Consider the following 20,157-nt stretch of genomic DNA (forward strand, 5'->3'; position numbering starts at 1 on the left):
CTTGTCTCCAGATCAACATGATATATTCTTGAAAATTCTTCCGCAGCTTTCACATTTTCTGATTTTCACCGTATGTGTTTCTCTTAAGTCAGTTTTTCTCATTTTACAGGCCTGTTCCTTGTATTTGTGTCTTCTTTTTCCTGATAAAGTTTACATTTTGTTGCATATTTTTCTAACTCCTTCCTCCTGACATGACCCAGCACATCATTACCTCCTGGCGTGGTGCTGAACAGAGTTCCCCCGGGGGTCGTGGAGTAGTCCTGGGGCATATGAGCAGCATCGTGGACAGCGACCCGTCTGACGGCTGGGATTTCCCGGCTCCTGGTGGTCTGACTACCCGCTGACATCTCTCACAACACGGGGTCGTTGCTTGTTGGGTCACTGAAAGTTTGGAGAACACTACGAAGCCACAGATAGACCGGAGGAAAGTTGCCTTGTGCCTCCACGTGGTCTGAAAATCCAAAACAACCCAGGGACTTCCTACAAAACACCACGTGGAGAGGAGAGCTGTGATTGACTGAATGCAGGGGGCGTCACAGATGGTGGGAGTTGTAGTTTTTTTTTTCCTGATGTGCTCGCTGCTCGGTGAACTACAGATAATGCAAACTGAAGAATAAGAATGAATCTGACTAATTGCACAAGAAATGTCAAATGTTCAAATTAATTTTTACGAGGATACTTTATGAGCCCCATATTTTCATATAACTTCCTAGAAATGCACTGATATGGAACTAAATTCATATAAAGTTTCCAGGAAAAGAATATGTAATGTACTAATATCAAGGGAAATACAATGTTCACTTCCCACACTACCATTTACTAATGCCCCAAATTAATTGACAGAGTGAACTACAGAGTTTTCAAAAAAATTCTGCAAACCTATAACTGCCTTTAAACACATTTAGACCACCTAACTGGTTGATCAGTAGAAAATGGTCCTCTTTGCCCCATAATTTCTTTGTTAATGTGAAAGTAAATTTCTTCACTATTTTCTGACATATTATAGACCAAATGATCCATCGATCTGGAAAATAATTGGTAGGTTAATTCATTATGAAAATAAAATGTAGTTGCAGCTCTACTTTAGTTGATTATTTGCTAGTATATTCAATAATAAATGATGATGAATTAACATTTACTACTTACAATGAAATGTTTAAGGAAACAACAGCTGAAAAAATAAAAATTACATAATTCTTCTCAGGAAACTTCCTATGAAATTATTGGACACTGAAAATAATGCATTACTGAAAAGAGGGTATCACATGAGGTTCATATTTAGATTTATACCTGAATATAAGAGCATATATATAAAATGAAACAGAAAAGAAAAAAACTTTTTAAAACGAAAACAAGACAAAACATGTATGTCACATCTTTGTTTATTAATTTTTGTAAATGGTTTGAGCTGGTGTACAGGGTAAGATGATCTATACATATCTTCATGTCAGAATGACTCTGATTGAAAGGCTTGTATACATATTCACGTTTGTTTATCCTTTCTCCAGGACAATACAAAAGAAAACAAGTGGTCATAGCTACAAAGCCTCTACATTCCCCATGATATGGGCGTTGGCCTAGTCTAGATAATGCTTAAAGAACATCCATAACAACTCTATGAGGGTGCATAGCATTCTAATTAAATATATTTTGTCATATATTTATACATATATTTTCATAAAAACATCTTTTTTTGTGCATGTGCGCAGTTGCATTCCTTAGGATAGAGTAATATGATATTGCGTTTACATTGTCATGTATCCATTCTAAAGGAGTATAGGTGAGCTCTATTCTTCGCAACAGTTAAAATTTTACAATACTCTTTTTTTTTTTTTTAGTACGTTGTCGTAGGTTACACATCCTCTCAGTCACATGCCTGGTAAAGACTCTCTCTCTCTTCTCCTCCCTGATCCAACTACAGAACCAAGCACAATCACTCTCTCACTCACACACACACACACACACACACACACACACACACACACACACAATCCATAAAACACAACATGGTGAAGTTCAATTTATCATTGCAGAAGATCAGTGATTAGTTAAATTCACCCTGCAAAGCCAAATTATACTTGTAAAAATCCACCTCTGAGTGGAAACAGATTCACATAAAACTGCTTAATACATCATTTCTCTTAGTGGATAAATGTAAATAATTGAATTTGAAATTCAACATCTGGTCTTTTAAGCTAAAGAAAAGATAATGACTCAAAGTTAAAGTTATAATCCTTAAGATTTTGATCTTGATGAATTTGGGGGTAACTGGTGGTAATGGCAAGTGGATTTTAATGATATAAGCCCCAAAGTCCAAACTTCCTGTATGATATTCAGAAAGCCACATTCTATGATTTGTGTAAAACTGTTTTTTGTAAAATAATTTGTATCTCCTACATCATGCGCTAAATGAGTTTGAAACCCTTTGCCAGACATGTGTTCAATGGTAGCTACTGCCTTGGTGGCTACTTTTTCAGAAATGACAAAGAAGAGCAACTTGTTTATCTGGTTTAAACACATTCAAACAAACTGTATGCTCATATTGTGAAGACTGAAGAAGGCGGTCAACAATGTCATGATTCAGTGATAATGACTGAATGCTGTCTTGCACTTGACATGAGACATGTCCATTCATTGGTTTTTGTCCTCTGCATCCAGTGAATCCTTTGTGTGTGGGCACACAATCAAAATCCCATGTGAGTAAGTCTACTAACAATGAAAACTATTTCTGTATATATACTATACTGACACAAGGGTTATCTTAAGGATTTTGACTTTAACAAAAAGTGAAGTAGTTTATTTTCTTTAAAACGTCTGAATCCAGCATCTTTCTTGTGCTGAATCAGTACAGGGCTTTAAATAAGGACTAACTAATAGGATGAAGGAGAGTGTGTCACTTTAGTGATTGAGGGAGTCACCGCTCTCCATCATCTGAAAGCTATAAACTGCGTCAATCATGCCAGCTAAGAGATTAGACACGCTGTAAATATTAGGACAGGGTGTCTTGTTTGTCCCCCGGAGGGTGCATCCATGGCTCAGAATTAAAGGCTTGACTTTTTGAGAACAGCTGATTTAGTAGGATTACAGAGTGGGTAAAAAAAACAAAAAGAAACTCAAATAAAACACTGTAAGAGCTTTGTTTTGTCTAGTAGCCCACAGGAAACTGCAAACAATGAACAGTAATTAGTTCCTCATTAATTACATCAAAGTGTCTTCTTTAACCTTGTGTGCTTCTTAGTAGAGGGAGTAATGCTTCAGTTATACCTTTCTGATGGTAAAAATGAATTAGGATAAACACAACCAACAGAGGTGTCTGTGGCTCCTTCGCTGCTCCAGGAGCCGAGCGGTAGAGAGGAGGGTTCTCCACACAAACTCAACACTCTGTGCTTTTTGGTCTTAATCTAATTCAACAACTCCCAACCACACACGAACACACACACACACAAACACACAAACACACGTACACACACTCAGTCACTCACAAACGCACTTGCAGACAAACCATCCCTCTTCATAAATCTACCAGAACCCCACGTGCATCCCCATCCCGCCCCAAACGACCCCAACACCAAAGCCTTATTCTGAAGCACTCACTTTACGTCCTGCACTCGTCTTTGAGAGGAGGACTCAGAACTTAAAAACAAAAACATTTTGATTCTGACCGAGCAGAACTGAAAACCTGAGTGGAGTAACAGTGGAAAACACGTGATATGTAATAAACATGTGCTATATCAGATGAGGCTCTCATGTGCACGGACTGGGCATGGAAAACATGTGCATCTATGTGATGTGCAACTAATGTGTTCATTCATTCAGTGTCTCACTCGCACATTCAGGCTACAGTAGCATTTACAGTACTTATGGGATAAATATTGTGTTTTGACTTCCAGGAAATGTGTGCTACTGTGATATGACCCCTTCATAGTGCTGCCTTTAGGTTTCTGCATAAAGTAAGTGTTTCAGAGATGAAGAGAACAAGAGGTGATTTACAGTGATGCCAATGTAGTTTTGAAATGCGTGAAACACTAATAAATACAACTTAAATTACTCCGAAAAAAGAAAATAGAGTTTTGTGATTTCCACCTTACGGCAGCAGCAGACTCCTTAATAGGTATCAGTGTAATAAATTAACATATCCTGGTTTATATTTTGCTACGTTAAGTGCTGAAAAACAAACAATCCCTCTCAGGCCTCCACGTTCCCACACTGCTACAGCTGAGTCATCTGATCTTGCATCAGTGCGTCCTCTCTGACTCATTCACTTCAAGGTCGATGGAACCAGTCAGGTACAGCACAGCTGTCTGATGCCAAACTCGAATGCTGTTCGTCCAGATGGAGTTTCTGTCTTCACTGAGGAGCTCAGTCATTTAAACCTTTCAGTATCAAATCCTTTATATAGATATACGCAACTCTGGCCTCCATCTTCTGTGTTCCTGTTGTTCGGTATTATTGCTGTGGCATACTCCAATCTGACACTCTTGACCAGGCAATAATTATTTCATTGTGTAATATGTTTCTTATATTGTGTGTTTGTGTATCGCCTGTGTGTGTGTGGCTGTGCTTTTGTTTGTATATGTGAATGTTTTTGTGTCTTCACAGTTCACGAGTCTGGGGTCGGTGTTAATAAGACAATCACAGTGCTACCTGTCTGACCTTGTTGCACAGTTCCTTTCACAATCACATGTTGTAGCATTATGCTATTTTACACTTCCAATCCTCCAAATCACTACATCCTCACATGAATCACATCCTCCAGGTTTTCGCCCCTTCATTCACTTAGTTTCAAATGAATGAACCAAAATTCGACTGTGCAGCGCTACAGCCGTTGCAAACAGATAAAAGAGGGAGCACACAGAATTTTAAACATTAGATGGAGGAGCTATAGATGCTGATGGAGAGGCCTGTGTTTTACTGCATATTGTCAGAGGCTACTGATACAGATTGTGGATCAAGATGACGAGCGCTACTGGGAGAAATGACGGAAGAAGATAGAAAAGGTCACCAGGGAGGAAAAAAGTCGATCTCTGTGTTGCAGAGCTGCTGCACAATGCAATCAAGCAACCAACCCCTTTCCAAAGAAAACATTCCTGTTGTCTGAAAACACATTTCCCCTGAAAACACGAGGGGCGAATAGATTCAGATCCGTGTCAGTCCCGAAGTCAAACAATCCTTAAATCTGAGGTGGACAGGTTCCAAAGAAACAAATAACAAGAAGCGAGCTTCATCCACAAAGGAAAAAGACAAGTCAGCACACGCAGACAGGAACACTCACGAGCAGGGGAGCACAGCGGCTTTCTCATTCCAGCACTGAGCACGCCGTGACATCACAGGGGCAATAAGCCAATCATGGGGCAGGGCTCAGCGCCAAGCCAGAAGCAAGAAACACATGCGGTAGAGAAGAATACACGCACACATACGCACACATACACACACCGACACATGTCCACGTAGCATAGAGTGCATATATCACATTGAGAATATTAGGGGAAAGGGTCCAGTGAAAGAAGCATTGGTAGGCTCAGCAGAGGCTTAGCTGTATACAGAACCATCCATTGAGGGACTTTTTTTTGGCTGTAGTGTTATTGTACTCAACTTGCTGACACAAACCACTCCAGTTGGGGGGAATAAGGTCCTTAAAATGGCCCGTGACCCACACGTGGGCCAGCCCCGTACCTTGTACCCCTTCAGTTTGTAGATAATGACAGTTCAAAAGGTCAAAGGGCATGCACCAGCAGTCATCATGCGATTACAGTTCACAGGAAGCACTTTTTGTTGCTTTTTTTTTTTTCTCTGTTATTTTACTGACATTTATGTTTTTTTGTATAAAAGGAATCATCATGCCTTAGTCTAGTTGATATTTTTCTTTACAAATGTTATAAAACTACAAGTTGAACTCCTCTTTTTTTTCTCCTCTTCTTTTCTTTTGTGATTCTCCATGGTCACACGTTGAGGATGATTCTGTGTTTGTCATTTTGTAGTTTGCACGTCTTAGTCTTAGTCTTAATCTTCCTCTTCCTCCCCTCCTTCATCATTTTCTTCTGCGGTCTGGTTGTGTTTTTGTGGAGGATGTTTTGGCAGTGGCTTTCCGGTCCTAGAAAACAAAGACACCATGAACACAAAAAACACAGGCTAGATCATTTTGGCCGTCCAAAAATTATTATTAAAGCGAACTGATTGCCAAATCTAGAGCTCTAATTTTGAACATAAATTGAACAGAACAGCATGTGAGAGACTGTGAGGCTCTAATGGAGTCCAATATGTCGCTATAGTGGCATCTATCCAAGCACTGGGATGCACAAGTGCTTGTTGTGTGTCCCGTACCTGGAGGACTGGGTAGTATGTGTATTTCAGTGTTTAACTCTCCGCAGACTGGAGCGCTGCACTGACTGAGCGCCCTTTCTCACATCCACCCCCACCTGGAGCAAGGAGGGAGGGAGGAGGGAAGGAAACAACACTCGGACCAGTTAACTGCTGAAGCCTCTACGTGAAACCAGAGCAGGAAACTAACTTATCTCACCACCTGCCAGCCAGAATGGCTCACTGCAGTCTCAGCATTCACCAGTTGTCATTGTTTTACATCTAGTCATTCATCAGCGTCATCATTTCTCCCCCCGAAAGCACAATGTTCAATATATCAAATCAGTTCACAAATGTGCAAGAGCTTGGCCCATGTATCATGACAATGAAAATGAAGGATGGTAATGTCTAAGTTTTCTGCTAGCGCTAGTTATTTTGTACAAGGACTTATAGTCAGAAATCATCCCTGAATCATGGCTGGTTTGTTTTCGTATCTGCCGATGGGGACAAAATACTTTCAACCTTACTTTCATTTGGCTGGTGGCTGTTGTTAATTTCCCACCCTTTGCACCAGGCTATGTGGCTGATTCACATTAAATCGCTCTCTGCTTCTGAGTTTACAGTGTTTGTGTGTGACTCAGTGTAAATGATGAAAACACGGACTTACCCTTCTAGCGAGCATGCTTCCGTGTTCATCAACAAACTGCGCCTCAGCAGCATAGTCCTCTTTCTCCTCTCTCTGTAGAAAAAGAACACAATTAAGATATAGATATAAATTCGTAATATTCATATCGCTACAATGACAAATTGTTTGCAATCAGAATGTAAAACAAAACCAAAAAGTATCTGTCATGGCAGATATTTCCCATGTGTTGCACCGCACAACACATCATTCTGGTCCGGTTCTGTGACTTCATCAAAATGATCCATTTTGATGACATTTGTTAAGTGAGACTAAAACAGTTGATGGTCGTGAGCAAAAAATCAAACTGAATGACTTTCTTCCCATCTGATAATTCAAAAAAGATAAAGGGATGGACAAAAATGTTCCATCTCCAGGCGCAGGAAGCGGCGGGTGGTCGGCGTAGCAACCTGACCTGGACCCGCCTCTGCTCCTGTTCCCAAGCATGTTGACCCGCCTCCTGGTGAGAGAAGCCCAGCCCCTTGTCAAAGGGCTGCGTGCCCTGCAGGAGGCGCCCACGCAGCACCTGAGAGTAACCCGTGTCACACACCGGAGTCAGCAGAGCCTCCTGGGCCACACGCAAGCCTGGCATGCTGCCGTCACGTCCCGATGACATTGAGCCAACCCAGCCCTGCAGGGAGTCCTTGTCTGGTAAATAGGGCTGAAATGCTCCGCCTCCCACCATCCTGGAAAGCAAAATACAAATAAAGCAAAAGGGAAAGAGAATGATAAAGAAATAAAAAACATAGTGATGTAGACGATATGTTGATGTGCATTTTGACTACAGACAGTGGGAAAGGACACACAAAGACGTCAGTCTGACCACAGTTAAGGCCGACATACCGGTTGTCTCCATTGTGCTCTGTAGCCCGACTCAGTCCCGACATCTCACACCGCTGGGCGTACACCTGTTGGCCTGCAACAACAGAAATCCCTTCCACTGAACCCAGCCCTGCACCTCCTCCTTTTGCTCCTCCTCCCGCCGCAAGGCCCTCCCCTCTCCTCCCATCCGACCTCTGACCTCCCAGCTGGCCGTTTAGGTTGACCTTGGGAACAGCACCACTGGCCCTCACCCTGTCCCTTTCTGCCAGTGCACTTGCTGGCTCCTGTGGCGCCTCCTCCTCTTCAACCTCCCCTTCCTCCTCCTCCTCCTCCTCCTCCTCCTCCAGCTCCATGATGGAGCCGCTGGCCCCGCTGGCTCCGCTGCTCGGGCGACCCAAGCTGCAGGGGAGGGAGAGCGTGGCGCCCTCTGAGTCATCAGCCCGACTGCTGCCCTCTAGAGATGAGTCCTCCACTGTGACCAGCGAGGGGCTGACCCCTGCTGGCCACACCTGAACGTCCGACATCTCCATTAATGTGTCTTCCTCTGTGGTGGCAATAGGGGCGCATTCAAGGCTGGACACTTCTTGCCAGAAGGGCTCCACACCCAGTGGAGAGGGCAAGCTGTACTGCATTGAGGCCGGGGACAGAAGCTCCTCCTGCACCAGCCCATAACCTGGAGGGAAGACAGGGGCGAGACAAGAGAAAGACTAACACCACGCAGGCACAGCCAGGGGGAGGAAGGGGAGGTGGGTGGTGGGTCAACTGTTTCTCTGACTTATAAGGGAAACAGTGGGGCTCAGCCCTGTCCCAATATAGCAGGAAAGAAAAAAAGAATAGGGCTGGTCCTTATTACGCACCTAAAAGTTTGGACCTGTAATTTAGGATTAAGACATCCTTCAATTCATTTCATTCAGTGTGATAAGAGACACACTGATTCTGAAGCAACCTGACTCCAAGACCCTGAATAAATCCAAGCCAATATGCTTTGTACTAATTTCACTTTAAAAGGCAGAACACAATAAAATTATTGTAAGCCACAAAACATCTTCTACATCTTTCTACTGTTGATTTGTCTAATTGATGTAAAACATATTTGGACTGATTTCATTCTGTTTTTGGGTTTGATGCAAAGGAGGCACTTCAGGTTATTGTCATTGGGACACAGCAGTAATAGTGAGGTGAGGGATAAAGGGGCTTGGTGTGTCATCCACTGTGTGTGTGTGTGTGTGAGGTGAATGGTGCAGGACTGTAGTTTGTTTCCATGTAAGAGAGTGAGTAAGCAGAACACACATTGTGTTCCCTGATAAGAGACAAAAAAGGTGAGTCTGGAGTTATATTTTGATTGTGGGGTTGGAACGATATAGGTTTTTTAAGGCTCTCATTCCCTCTGATCTCTCAGCAAAAAGAGAGAGAATTTTTTTAGATTATTTTTCCAGATTTCAGTGTCCCTATCACAAATGGATGGGAATGGAAAATGTATCAATGTACAGCCAATCCCTAAAAGACAAATTTGTTTAAATTCTACTTCAATTTTTCACCAATCATAATGCCGCTGCAGTATTTAAAGGGTATACTGTATATTTGTAACTAATCAGTCTGGGGTGCTGGGTGCTCTGCAATTTAGATTTACTTGGATTTTTTCTGTGATGTCCCACAAGCTGGGATTCAAATACCAAAGCTTTAGGCAAACATCTCTAATATCGTCCCAACCCTTTGTTACAGGCCCCTGGTTGGGGGGTCAGGAGCATCTTGCAGCTTCTGCAGAGGAAAATGCAAGTTACTGTCGCGTTCTCCTGTAGCTGCACATCAGAGTCATGCGTTCCTATGTCTGCATCCCAAGCATCCAAATTAAGGTCACTGTCCACACACAGTCATACACGTACAAAGGCACATACATTAGACAAACTATTATATTTTAATATTTCTTTGTACTTGATTTAATGGAAGTTGGTCAGTTTTTGCTCTAAACTGATATATAATCACTCACCTAGTTGCAGTATGAATTATTTTCATTTATCCAATTATTATCTTTATAAGACTGAGGACAGCAATGATATGTGTTATGTATATCATTCAACACACATTTTGTTTATCATTTAATGTAGCATAACACTTGAATATAATAAGCAAATACTGTGGGGTATTTGAGAATAATTTTCTGTTCTAATATGGATCCTATATTAACAGATTATTCAATGTGAAAACATCAGCAAAATGCACAAGGACACATAAACATACTGTCAATTACACAAGCACAAATTTTATATAGTAATAATTTTTCTATTCTTTACCATATTGATTTTAGTTACAATAAAAATGTGGTGTATTAATTATGTGATTCATATCAAAAGCTATATATATTTCAATTTTTAGTGCATACAGTTTAATGAGAACAAGTTTGTTTTGTATTTACTTCTCATGTAATTTTGGTTCAATATTTTGCTATACTGTGTAGCTGTATATACATTCTTAAATAATCATTATTCATAGTAGTTTTTTCTTTGTTCACTTTTAATATGCTCATATATAAAAACAATTTTTATAAGTAATAATTTGATTGAGTGGCATTTTGATTTGTTATCTATTATTTAAGTTAACCTAAAAACACAGTTAAATGTCTATTTAAAATAAATGCTAGGAAATAGTATTTAAACTAATGAACTTTGGAAATATAATCTGAATAAAACTAAAAAAATAAAGCTTGTCTTGATGATATTTGAAGACAATATTACTCATGTTTTGACACGTGACAGATATGGATTGGAGATTGCCTGATTAATCGATACTGTAATTAGACAAATTGTTGCATCAATGAGTTCAGATGAATGAAATTCAGTGAAACTGAACAGTAAAGGAGTACTTCACCCAAAATTTAGGTTAGGATGTGTTCACATTGTGGTCCAGTCCTGCAGGAAATGTTTCAGTTAAGCACCAAGCAGCAAGAACAACAAAAATCTATGACAAAAATCTGAAAATAAAGAAAAGGCTGTTTAGTGGTGTGGCTGAGAAGGGGCTTTAAAAGAACAACCCGAGGTATAGTGCGAGTTTTCAGTTTAATTAATATAGCAAATGTACGTTAACAATAAAACACTTTAATCAAAAACAAAAATATTTCCTGTCTAAGTCCTAACTGGATCACTCTGCCAGTCTCAGTCTGGATCAGAGAAAAGAGCGAAGAGAGGCAAAAGGGAATCAATGACTTCTTAGAGGCAACAACATCTGTATTTCACAATCACAATCATTTGTTTTACTTGAATTTTTGGATTTGAAGGAATATGATTGGCCTTAACAATATCATTGCAATTAAAAATGCTCCGTAAGAAATGACAGCTTTTACAGAATGATATCTACCAGTACATTTACTGAGTAGAAAATTCTGTATGTCGAAACAAAACAGTGGAAATTAAGAGGGGTCTCTAACAAGATACTATCAATGAATAACCTGAAATTTAGTATTAATTTATCCATTTATAGAGTATCGATTTTTAGCACAACAGTTGTTGCAACAACAGAGTGTATAAATATTTAGTCAGTTATAATGGTCCAGCTATGGGCAGGAAAATGATTGGGTGAAACAATGCAGCAAAGTCTACCTTACCTGACCTGTGTTTAAAGGTACTTTCTATTCATAGATTTTAGATGCTTCAAGGTCAGAATAATAAGAGAGGATAATTTAAATTTTACCAGCACATTGAGGCACCAAAAATAGCATCTCAATCTGTGTAGCTAAAAACTGAAACTTATTCTAATGGGATCCATAACAGCAGCTCTGTACAGCAAAACAATAGCATGTATCAATGGGTGAAATACCTCTTTACTGTGTCAGTAATCGTCTCTCAGAGTTTATGGGCTAATGGACCATAGTGTGGGTAAGCATGTGTGTATGTTTCTGGGATGGTACAGGGCCAGGATGATGAGAGGTGGTGTCAGAATGAGGTGAACAGGGAGGAATGAGTCAGAATTAGAATGAGGGTTAGAATGAGTTTGATGAATCTGGGTTAGCCTTTCCCTTCACTCCTGCTATTTAAACACAAACACACACACAAAGTGTCAAAGGCACAGGATGTGGTGAAGCACAAATAAACTCCACAGAGATTGTCATGGCACAAGGAACAAAAAAAAGACAACACATAGCACAGCACGCTACTCACTTTGCCACTGTACACACACACACACACACACACACACACACACACACACACACACACACACACACACACACACACACAATACAGCACTCATATTAAAAGACAGATGAGGACACACACTTTTGGCTCACAGGTGAGGCTTAAATGTACAGAAATAATCACACACACCCAAACCAATACACAATACACAAACACACCTCAGAGCATTATCACTGCTGGCAAATAACGTTCAGGCAATGTTAACAATGAGTGTGTCATCAAACTTGGGCAAAACCTAGTTTATAAAAATCATTAAATATTCTAAAGTAAAAACATTTTGTGAAAGATTTTCTTTTGCTTTTACGTACATTTTAATTGCAGAAAACAATTTTAAAAACTAAAATTTTTAAAAGTAAAAAAGTGTGAAAAATAAGACAAAGCCATAGTTAATTTACAGTTTCTTATTTTGCCCATGAATGAAAGACATGATCTCAAAGCAACATTGTGCATTGAACATTATGTGCTACGCAGCTGACTATGTCTTACAGCGTAGCATTAAAAAAAACACACCATTTATTTTACAAGAAAAGAAAAAGAAAACATTTGTTTGTTAATATAGCATTTAAAACAAGACTGAAATGCACCCATTGAACAGAGAAAACATTTTACACTGTGAAGAAAACCTGAATACATTGAAAGCATGCCATGCACATAAAGATGTCATAATCAAAAAATAGCAAACTTTATTTTGTTCAAGAAACTGCACACTCACACATCCCTTTCACTGCACAGACAAAAGTCATCTTACGTAATTCTGGATATAAATGTATTTAAATTATTTTTTAATGTAATTTAAGTATTACACTGAGTCTAGTTTAAAAAAAAAAGACAAAATATTCATACACATAAATTCTTTGCAAACTAACCTAAATAAAGTGATTTCCTTAGCCTTCTTTGAATACTAACAATAAAAATTTACTGTAGCCCAGGTCTGAAACATGCTCACGCACAAACACACACACATATACACACAAACAGATACTGTAATAGCAAAGCATGCAGCATGCACATGCACAAACTGTAGTACACACACAGAGCTGGATTGAGAGAGGAGGAGAGGGTCCCCGCTCGACTGAACGAGGGAGGAGCGCGGGAAAATAAGATGACAAGAGAAGAGGAGGCCCAGAGGTCAACATGAGGTCATATGAGGTCAGAGGTCGGACAGGAAGAGCTGTGCGGAAGAAGAGCAGGAGGAGGGAGGAGGAGGAGCAGGGAGGCTGGGCAGCAAGATATGACATGTTATAGGTTCAGAGAAAGACTGAAATTAGGACAGAGAGAGAGAGCGTCCTGAGCACAAGACAAAATTTCAAGGCCGCTGGAACATTGCAGTTATGTAACAATGTCTGCTGTCAGTCAAGCAAAGTCAGACAGGTGAAATTCTGTCTTGTTCTCAGGAAAAGAAAGAGAAAGACAGAGAGAAAGAACAAAGGAGGAATAGAAACAAGGTATGAAGGCCCAGAGCACACTATCATCTGTGTACTAGTGCCACTTTTGACTAGTGTATCCATCCCAGACACACACGCATGCACATATGCACACACACATGCAGGTGTGTGTGTGCACACCCTCACGCAGCAACACATACACCCACATGTAATCTAAACAACCCCAAACATCCATAATTAAAAATCAGGAATTAAGTGTTGGCTTGTTTGGCTTTAAATGTTGTGTTTACTCTTGGTGAAATGGAGTTTTATCCTCGTTTCTCATATCAAGTCAGAACAATCAGAACCATCATGTTCAGGGCTCAAATATGAGGTGTGAAAAACTGTAACTAAAAAAGAAATGACTTGTGCCTCAGTGCCCTTAGTGCATGCTGCAAAAGGCCGGGTTCATGGTGGGAGAATGACACCATTCCTCAGACCTCAAGAACATGACTTGAGATTCATCATCATCATCATCATCATTATCATCATCATCATTTACATGAGCAGCAAACCACCATGCAGCCCAAGGTCCCTTCAACTTACCCCTTCTGAAAAACGGGGGTCTAATAACTCGTGGCTTGTGCACTAAACGCAATGGCCTTGTGTCCGTGATCTCTTGTGGAGCAACAGAGACAAGGTGAGATGGCTGTTACCCACACTTAATGAAGCAGGGAGGTTTTCAGACGTGGAAAGTATATGAGAGCAACAGCTCACCTTATTGTGCTGAAGAATTTTGTCTCAGATTTTCAGTAGTGCTGACTATAACTGTCATGAACTATATATCTGTTAGTTATCTGCGTAAGCATTTGAGTAAATAAACCCTTAAAAACTGAAATCAGAATCAGTCAGAATCATTGTGATTGTAAATAAGCTTTTCTTCTAATATAGACCATTTCTTCTGAATGTATAGTAAGTAACTGAGTGATTAACTTTCCTTCAGATTCTGCTTTAGCAGGAAATCCCTGTAAACTTTCCATTTCTGATCGTCACAGATCATCATGAGACAATTATTATATTAACAACGAGCTTAACATCAGTGAATATGTTGAGAATTAATTCCATGTTTATTTCATCTTGTATTCTCCCTAAAAACTTTATTAACAATCAAACTGTTTGACCTTTTTGTCCCATGTCTTGAATGAGGAAGACTCCACTTTAGTTGGTTTAATTAATTTAATTACACTTTAGTTGAGAACATTCTTGCATTAAATGGATTCGTAACATGCTATAGAAAAAAGTCAAATGCTTTAGACTTAGTGACAGACTGTTTCACCTGCTTTAAGGCAACAAGGTGTTAAGGCTAAATACAGAATTAAATCACTTGTTGAAGAGCAAGGCACATTTTTTTCAGTCTAAACGTAACGGGCCAATTCATTGCACACTGACGAATATGCTATATTTTTAAACATTGCATGTCTTGTGTGTGTGATGTTTGTGTTTGTGTGTCTTACCATTGATGATGCTGGGGGACAGCAGGGTGGAGTCGCGATCGCCGAGTCGACAGGCACCCTCCTCCAAAGACCCGGGTGCTGGCTGTGGAGCCTGACCTTCCACAGACGTCACGATGTCTGCGCGGTCAATGTTCTTCAGAGCGGTGTACAGGCTCTCCACTGAGAGGGAAACCCATCGAGGGGGGAGACAGACGAACAGACAGGGAACACCACAAAAGAAGATTGTGTGCACAAGGATGCAAAAGAGAGAGACATACGAAGAAAGTCAGAAGAGATGGGAAGTTAGATTAGTATTCTAAAAATAGGGTAAATCTATTGATTGAATTCTCAAAAAGAGATCTATAATTTGATGATGTCAGATTCACTTCTGTGCTGCAACTGAGATAACGTGTAATCTCTCAGAGAACATCTCTCAGACTTGCAGCAGTTTTATGTACTGATAAATGAATAAAACACTATTTAGGTGGCTAAAAAGAGATCTACAGCTCTGTTGAACTTACTCTTGGCCCTTTTGCCTTCTCTGCAGGCCCACAGGTTGAGCAGGGCAGAGCTCTGGTCCAGCAGTGAGTTGGGATTCTCCACACGGATCCTGTTGATGTCGTCCACACCAAACTGAAGCTCTCGTGCCAACTCTGCCAAAGAGTACAGGGCGAGTAGATACATTAGTATACATACAAAAAGAGAAAGAGAGATACAAATATTTACATATTTGAAAGGACTGACCTGCCCAGCTCAATCCCAGCTGTTCAGATATGATGTTGATTTTGATCTCAGTCCTCTCCATGGCGTTCACTGTGGCTAAAGACAAAAAAAACCAAAAAAACAGCTAGTTTAGGAACACCTAAGACAAAGCCAGTGTCTCCTTTACTGAACTGAGGAGACTGTAACTCTGACTCTAACTTTAAAGTCACACTTTATTTGGACAGTCCAGTGGCTATATTTTGCTGGTAAACTGTTACTGGTAAACTGGTAAACTGTGTTTTGGATTTAATAGGTAGATCATATCAACTCTGGAATATCCAAATACGTGTAATTGAAAGCTATGTTACTCAAATACTACAGACAACTGTTTGATTTTTTTTCAATTTCCCTTTTGGTTTCAATTCATCCTCTGTTTCCTAAAACACTTGAGTTGCTATTAAAATTATTAATAGCAATACTTACCTTGACAAAAGCATTTCTCTGTTGAAGGAAATAAGCAGCATTGTTTTGTCCATATAATCCTTAGGGTTAGCACACCATATGGGCAGGGGAGGTTAGAATTTGGGGCTCATTCAGGTGCTAGTCCCACCAGTCAAAGTAGCATTCAGTAACAGTTACAGAGGGACTGAAGTGCAATGTAGCAGCGCTGGGTATTTGATAGACAGAAAAGGCCTTTCCCCTTCAACCCCACCCACCATCAGCACCACTTAAACCCACCGTAACCGCCATCTTGACTCTGTTCATTTACCAGAGGCCAGTATAAGGGCTCCTCTGTCTAGCTCCACTGCGAGGTCCTGCCCATTCTCAGTGCTAAGCTACAATGCTAATGCTAACAGTATCTGCTGCCATGCCATTGGAAATCGCAGTGGAGACACCAGCGCCATGCAAAACCAATCACAGAAGTCATTCATCGGTTGTCATAGCTACCAGGACACTGAGGAAAGAAGAGGCTAATTTGCCATGTGCCATGGAGCCATTTTTTAGTCACGTTGGGGATTGTTGTTCGTCTTTTGGTCGCACATTCAATAAGATTTCCTCTAACTGCACTGCAAAGAACTCTGGGGCATATTGTAGAGCAGTGCATTGCATCCAAGGCTCAGTCTTTGTGCCATGCGTGCACGCGAGACAGATAGAGGAAAATAGAGAGGGTACATTGGGAAGCAGAGGGTTATGGGTAAAAGGGGCAGTGCAACATTCAGTGCCCGTCTCCACTTTATTTATATCAGGAGAGGGCTGAGAGTCAGGCAGTGAAGGACTCACCCACACCTGGCTCGTTCAACGCACTGTAGCGCTCTCTCAGGGCGAGAGGGGTTAAAGTTCTCCTGCGCTCCTCACTTCCAACGACCTAAAGATAAATTCAAACAACAGAATCACGATACAATCACATTATAATTTTTGTCTGGCATGTCATTAATGCAGCACTTTTTAACCCTTTTAACCCACTGTTTGGCCTGTGTCACATTAGCACTATGTATAGCATGGATGGACTGGTACTGGTACCATGAAAGGTTACATGAATATGAGCATGTAATATGCATATCAACAGGTCAGAAATCCATCTTTCCAAATGAATGCCCTGTCATAAAACTGATCCAGGTATAGTGCACCGCAGAGCATACAAGTGAAACCTTAAAATATGGCATCTCCAAACCTTTTAAGCAGCCTCTGTACTACAGTGAATTACATCATTGGGAACTAAACGTCCAAATTCATCGTGGAGGTATTACAATCAAAACTGCTGCATTTGTCATTTAGGTAGATGACCCTAATAAGGGGGTGGGTGTTAAAGGGGTAAAGCAGTGCTGCATACTGTTTTAATAATTATTTGTTTGCGCACTATTTGAATTGTGTGTATAGATTTTGTGCGCAGTGATTGAAAGTGACTTAAAAAATTACCTGATTGTTCAACAGATTTTTGTTAAAGTTAAAATGTACTGTATGTACACAGTTTTAGCATTTTATTTCTAAAAGAATCCACTTTCTGTTAATTTGAAATTAGAGACTGCTGGTCCTATGATAAATACAGTAATCCCTGTTTCAGATACCGGACATTATCAAATGAGGTTCTCCAGAATATATAGTCTAAATATTTCAATATCTTCCAGTGTTCGTCTTGCTTTCCTTGGCCTCACTCATTGTCCCAGAGTTCAGGCCATGAAGACCTTCACTGTGTTATACAATGGGTTATTGTTCAGATATCGTTGTATTACACGATGAGAAATTGGTATGGCACAGTCCCTTGCTGGCTGTGTACTAGTCACCTTTTTCTCCTTGGCACCAACGTTACAATAAATATTTGTGCCTGAGACATCTGGACTGATGGTGAACTGATCGTCTTTTTCTCCAGCTCACAAGATTTAAACCACAATTGTTTTATACCTCGTCAAATAACTTTAGAAAAAATGACTTCTTATTTGGAGAGTGTCATGTAGCCAGACTTCTGACTCATCAAGCACATGGATGTCTAGGGAAATTCAAGCACAAAGGTTTGTATATGTGTGCTTGGGGGCATTGTGTTTGGGATAAAGTCCTTACCTTGACACAAGGTGGCATGGTTATGTTAAGGTTACACAGTACGTGCTGTGTGTCCTCGTACTTGGTGCACTTCCGCAGAAAGGATAAAAACCCAGAGGCATCCTTGTTGCTATCTCTGACCTGACATAAAGAAAAGACAGACGTAGAGAGGAAGAGAAAGAAAGAGAGAAGAAGAAGAAGGAGGAATAAGGAGAGAGGAAAAAGGAGAGAGCAGATAGAGGAATGGAAGAGAGAAGGGTGAGCAAAAGGATTAAGATGAAGGCAAAGAGGAAAGAAAAGAAGTGAAAGGAAATGAGAGGGTAAGAGACAGAACGCATAAGAGAAAAAGAGAATGAATCAGAGCAAGAGCAAGGAAGAGGAGGAAAAAAAAACACATCAAAACAGGTATTAGATCCCTCTACCATGTCTCGAGCATGTGGCGCAGTAACATGGGACGAGAAGCAGGGGGAAACAGGGATGGAAGCAGTCCACAGGCAGGCGAGAGGGAGAGATTTACCTGCACATTTTACCTGGACGTCTGTCAGACCAGACAGTTACAGAGTGACCGTGAGAGAGAGAAAGAGAGACAGTGAGACAGACACATACAGACAGGCAAGGCCGCAAGATAGGAAGGCAGGCAAAGAAAGTGAGGGAGTCACAGGACATGCAAACAATTACCCAAGAGAGTTGACAGGTTGATAGGTAAGTTGTTTGTTGCTTGGCTATTTCATAATGAAAAAGATTTTTATCATTCATCTAGCCGATGCTGAACGTTAGTGTATGTGTTACACTGATAGACACACATGGACAGAAAGACACTGACAGACAAATAGATGAAGCACCAAACAAAATGAATGAAAAATGAAAAATGACATAAATATAATTACAAGACAGACATGAAGAGGGACAGATGTAGTGCAAGAGAGGGGCTTTAGACAACAAAAATGTAAAGAGAGAAAAAGAGACTAAGATTTGACTCAATTATGATCAGAAAGAAGGAAAAACTAAAAAGAAAAAAAAAAAAACTGTAGCATTACATAAAAAAAATTAAAGATCAGGCACAAATTTAGACAATTATTATCTTGTCGTTGTGTAGAAATACCAATGATTTGACAACCACAACGATGAAGGCACTGATTGACAACACATCATGTAATATAACAATATATCAAAAACGATCAATAACAATAACCTTTATTGATATACCCTCATACTGAATGAAAGATCAGACTTACTGTTTGAGTGAATTTATGTCAATACAAAGCTAATTTCACAGTCTTTCAGGTGTAGATTTCACTTTCTTAGTGTGGCGTTTATGTGTCGCTGAGTGGGTGCGGACGGAACACAGCACTGTTCTGTTATCTGAACTTTTACATGCTAATGGTGGGACAAACTGAAAAGTCTAGCTTACAGATATCACAGATATGAAAGGCAAACAGACACACAAAAACCACCATATGAACGGGTTGTCTGGGTGATCAGCAGGTGGGTGGTCAGGGGGAAAACCGACTAATTGCCGAAAGGATCCTTGACACACCAAACCCAACAACTGAACAAACAAAACCACAATACTGTATGAATACACAGCGAGTGATAGAAAAGCAGGCATATGAACAGTCAGATAGAGACAGACCTTGACAGAGACAGGCAGTCTGTTATCTCTGAAGGCCTGAAAGCTGAAGCTGCGAGGCTGCTGGGTGGCCTTCCTGATGGGCACTAGGTTCCCAGAACACTCCAGGTGCAGCGGCATCCCCTCCATCAGCTATTAAGGGTGACAAGATAAATCAGAACACAAAGAGCATGTGAGAATGATTTGACCCTGTAAAACAGCCAGAGTGAGGATTGATATCAAAGACACAAACCTACTCCTGATAAAACGCTGCACTTGCAGGATTGTTGCTCTCCACGATGGGGAGGTCTTTGGAAACAATGCTAGCAAAGCCCACAGTTACTTAAGCCATCTTTCTTTTCATCAGGAAAAGAAAAAAAAACTGAGTGCTTCTTTGGCTGCACTGCTACTGACTACATTTACAGGCTTCTAATGCATCTTCTATTGCATACACTTAATATGGCTT

The 20,157-nt window shown here is 40.4% G+C and overlaps 2 protein-coding genes across 2 annotated transcripts in view; both read right to left on the bottom strand.

The window, feature by feature from the left end:
- The window catches only part of LOC111652867 (eukaryotic translation initiation factor 4E-binding protein 2-like), a 4,214-nt gene extending 3,742 nt beyond the window's left edge, over positions 1-472 (bottom strand). The window contains exon 1 of the mRNA XM_023403255.2: positions 212-472. Coding sequence (XP_023259023.1) covers positions 212-347 — 136 coding nt within the window. The 5' untranslated portion in view covers positions 348-472. The remainder of the gene's footprint in view (positions 1-211) is intronic.
- Positions 473-1,364: 892 nt separating this feature from the next.
- ank1b (ankyrin 1, erythrocytic b) overlaps positions 1,365-20,157 on the bottom strand; it is a 70,040-nt gene continuing 51,247 nt past the window's right edge. The window contains exons 32-41 of the mRNA XM_087173197.1: positions 19,716-19,844; positions 18,104-18,223; positions 16,829-16,913; positions 15,590-15,664; positions 15,367-15,498; positions 14,867-15,025; positions 7,823-8,474; positions 7,530-7,665; positions 6,965-7,036; positions 1,365-6,091 (exon numbers count right to left, since the gene is read on the bottom strand). Coding sequence (XP_087029323.1) covers positions 6,029-6,091; positions 6,965-7,036; positions 7,530-7,665; positions 7,823-8,474; positions 14,867-15,025; positions 15,367-15,498; positions 15,590-15,664; positions 16,829-16,913; positions 18,104-18,223; positions 19,716-19,844 — 1,623 coding nt within the window. The 3' untranslated portion in view covers positions 1,365-6,028. The remainder of the gene's footprint in view (positions 6,092-6,964; positions 7,037-7,529; positions 7,666-7,822; positions 8,475-14,866; positions 15,026-15,366; positions 15,499-15,589; positions 15,665-16,828; positions 16,914-18,103; positions 18,224-19,715; positions 19,845-20,157) is intronic.

This window comes from Seriola lalandi, unplaced genomic scaffold (genome assembly GCF_002814215.2).
Source record: "Seriola lalandi dorsalis isolate HSWRI2012SDOR001 ecotype SW California unplaced genomic scaffold, Sedor1 jcf7180002054085, whole genome shotgun sequence".
NCBI lineage: Eukaryota > Metazoa > Chordata > Actinopteri > Carangiformes > Carangidae > Seriola > Seriola lalandi.